The sequence below is a fragment of the Nematolebias whitei genome, chromosome 20 (genome assembly GCF_014905685.2).
Source record: "Nematolebias whitei isolate Nwh7 chromosome 20, NemWhi1, whole genome shotgun sequence".
NCBI lineage: Eukaryota > Metazoa > Chordata > Actinopteri > Cyprinodontiformes > Rivulidae > Nematolebias > Nematolebias whitei.
The window spans coordinates 35400567-35403340 of record NC_056517.1 but is presented as its reverse complement, the minus strand read 5'-3'; the positions used below and the strand labels follow the sequence as shown (position 1 = coordinate 35403340).

At 46.4% G+C, this 2774-nt stretch overlaps 1 protein-coding gene across 1 annotated transcript in view; it reads right to left on the bottom strand.

Annotated features, from left to right (window-relative positions):
- The window catches only part of pdcd6 (programmed cell death 6), a gene marked incomplete in the record, with an annotated part of 21598 nt that extends 19203 nt beyond the window's left edge, over nt 1-2395 (bottom strand). The window contains 1 exon segment of the mRNA XM_037693770.1: nt 2168-2395. Coding sequence (XP_037549698.1) covers nt 2168-2250 — 83 coding nt within the window.
- Between the last annotated feature and the right edge of the window lie 379 nt (nt 2396-2774).

Here is a 2774-nt window from a genome sequence, read left to right as displayed (position 1 = left end):
TAGCTCCTCCTCAGCCTCCGTCTAGCTCCTCCTCAGCCTCCGTTTAGCTCCTCCTCAGCCTCCGTCTAGCTCCTCCCCAGCCTCCGTCTTGCTCCTCCTCAGCCTCCGTCTTGCTCCTCCGCAGCCTCCGTTCTGCTTGTTGTATTAACTTAACGTTTACCTTTTTTACAAAGTCGCAGCGTGTCACCTGGCTCTCAACGTTCCCACTGCACTGTGGCAGAAAATGCCATTTCATTCCTGAATTCATTTTACATTTACAAAACACTTCTCAGTCATGAATCTTATTTAAGAGTTTAAAATAATATGAAAACATTCGGGGAGAGCTGTGGCTGAGTGGTCCAGTGGGAGAGTTGGGGGTTTGATTCCACCAGCAGTCACATGCTGAAGTGTCCCTGGGCGACACTGAACCCCCCACTGCCTCCGATGTGTCCCATCAGTGTATGAATGTGATAAAGCTCTGGTTGATCTTTGTAAAGATCTAGTAGTGTATGAATGGGTAAATGAGCTTTCAGTATCTTGAGAGGACAGAAAGGAGCTACATAAGTTCAGTCCATTTACCATTTCAGACGACAGTCACAAAATGGAAAAAAAAAGTTGTACTTTTGAATTTAAGTTAGTCAGTGACTCAGTTGTTCCCTAGAAACCCACAACCTGTTGACTCAACAAACATACCAGCAGAGGCGAGGGCGGGAAATCCCTCAACACACACACGACCGGCCCACGGTGGACTCAGAGGGCCGGGCTTCTGCTCCAACTCTGCGGTAAGCGCTCATGTGTGAAGCCTACGTGGCTTTAATACAAAACAGATCTCTGTAAATGGAGGAGGATGTGTGGAGCTCCGGTGAAAGAAGTGTGTGTGCGCGGCACCATCTACCATCTCCTCCCGTCTTCGGCTCACTCTGCCTCAGGCACAAGACGGAAAGAGAAAGTGAAGCATCATTAAAGCTCCCATTTCAACCATCTGCTGCTTCCATCTTTACGCTGTCAAAAACAGAACCTACATTACAACAGGACAAGATGTTAAAAAAAAAAAAAAACTACACGATTACGTCAGCTCTGCTCAGTTTCCCATGGTTCACTTTTTCCTAAAAGGCGACGGGAGTTAAAGAGCAACACCCGCTCTGCTTTCCATAAAACCAGAAGCTCCAAGAAGAGAAGAACTCTCGTGGCGTTAAGAGATTTAAGAGGTTGGAAATTATGATTAAGTCCACATGTTGGTAACAACTCTGCATTGTTGATCTGGTGAGCAAACATTTAGATCCATCCCAGAATTACCTCACGGAGCAGAAGCTTGTGCACCTCCATTGTGTGCACAAAAACTGACCATCTTCCTCCAGCTCGGCTTAGCAGAACAAGAAGGTAGATTGTTTGGACTGGTTTCCAACCAGTGAGTCATGGAGCAGTGGGTGTGTAGGCTTCGGATCACGTGACTCAGGGAATTCCAGCAGCAGCTCCATGACGTGAGGGATGATTGTCATCTGGTCAGCATCCACAGGGATGAGGACTTCTCTGTGCAGAGGACCGTGATGTTGCTTCTGTGACATGGAAGAGGCGAGCTGAGGGATGGTCTGGGTTTCTCTGGAGGTTCTTGCACCACACATAAATTGACAAAAACCCTCTGCAGTATTACATAACTGTAGTTTAATGTGACCAAACTAAAAAAACACACCTTACTACCTACTAGCATGTGACACATTTACACCAGATGTTCTCCAGATATGACATGGGGGGGGGGGGGGAGTTATGAACTTTAAACTGAATTTACCCTGTTAATGTCTTAGAGAAAGCACTGAAAAAACCTTCAAGGGCTACTGAAGGTCTTCGTTTGCTTGTGAAGACCGCACAGAGGCAGCTAGTGGTGCGTTAAAGCCGTTTAAAGAGCCTCGTGGCACTTTGATCGCTGCAGTGACCTGAAGGCTGCGGTTCTGCTGCAAAGATGTGAGAAGTACAATCACTGCGGACCTTTGTTCCGAGCCGAAAGAGCGCGAGAGTGACAAGAAAAGAGCGAGCTGTCAGCGAAATTAAAAATATACATATATTTGGTTGTCACCAACCAGCCAGCCCCGATTCTCCTGCCGTCCTTTTCGCACCGAGCGGACTATTTAACGCACGATCACGCCCGAAACAAACCGCCCTTTTGCGCCCCACCACCACTTTCCGGGCTCACCTCTGGAAGATGTTCCACAGGAAACTCTGGTCCGGAGGAGCGTTGACGTGCGGGGGAGCTCTGTACGGACTGTGATACGCCATTTTACGGAAATGTTTATGTAAAAAAAAAAAGAAAAAAAAAGAAAAGAAAATCCAAACGGGTCTAGTTCAGTAAGCAAGCTGCGTCTCCTTCCGCCGGAGTTCCTCTTTCCAGCTCAGCACGCGACCTTAAAACGGACTGACTGCCTCCTCCTGCGCGGAGGGCGTGGCTAGTTTATTCACCACTGCTGACGTCACATCTTCCGTCCCCTTCAATTGGTTAAAAATAAACTAGGGGGAAAAAATCACGAGACGGGAGTAAAAGTCGCCAACACTTATTTAGTAAAACTGTGTTGATGACTGTAAACATTTGAATGCACACACGAAAACAAAGTTAATTCTGGGTTTTCTTCCCAAAGTTTAATGTGACAGTCAAAAGGTTGCAGGTTCAATCCCAAGTTCCGCCCATCTGTATGGAAGACGAGAGATGACATGCTTAAAAGTTTATAATCCAAATGCTATTGTTGTCCTGCTTTTTGTTTTATTTTGTACACTTTTGGAATCTAACTTCATTATTCATTTAATTA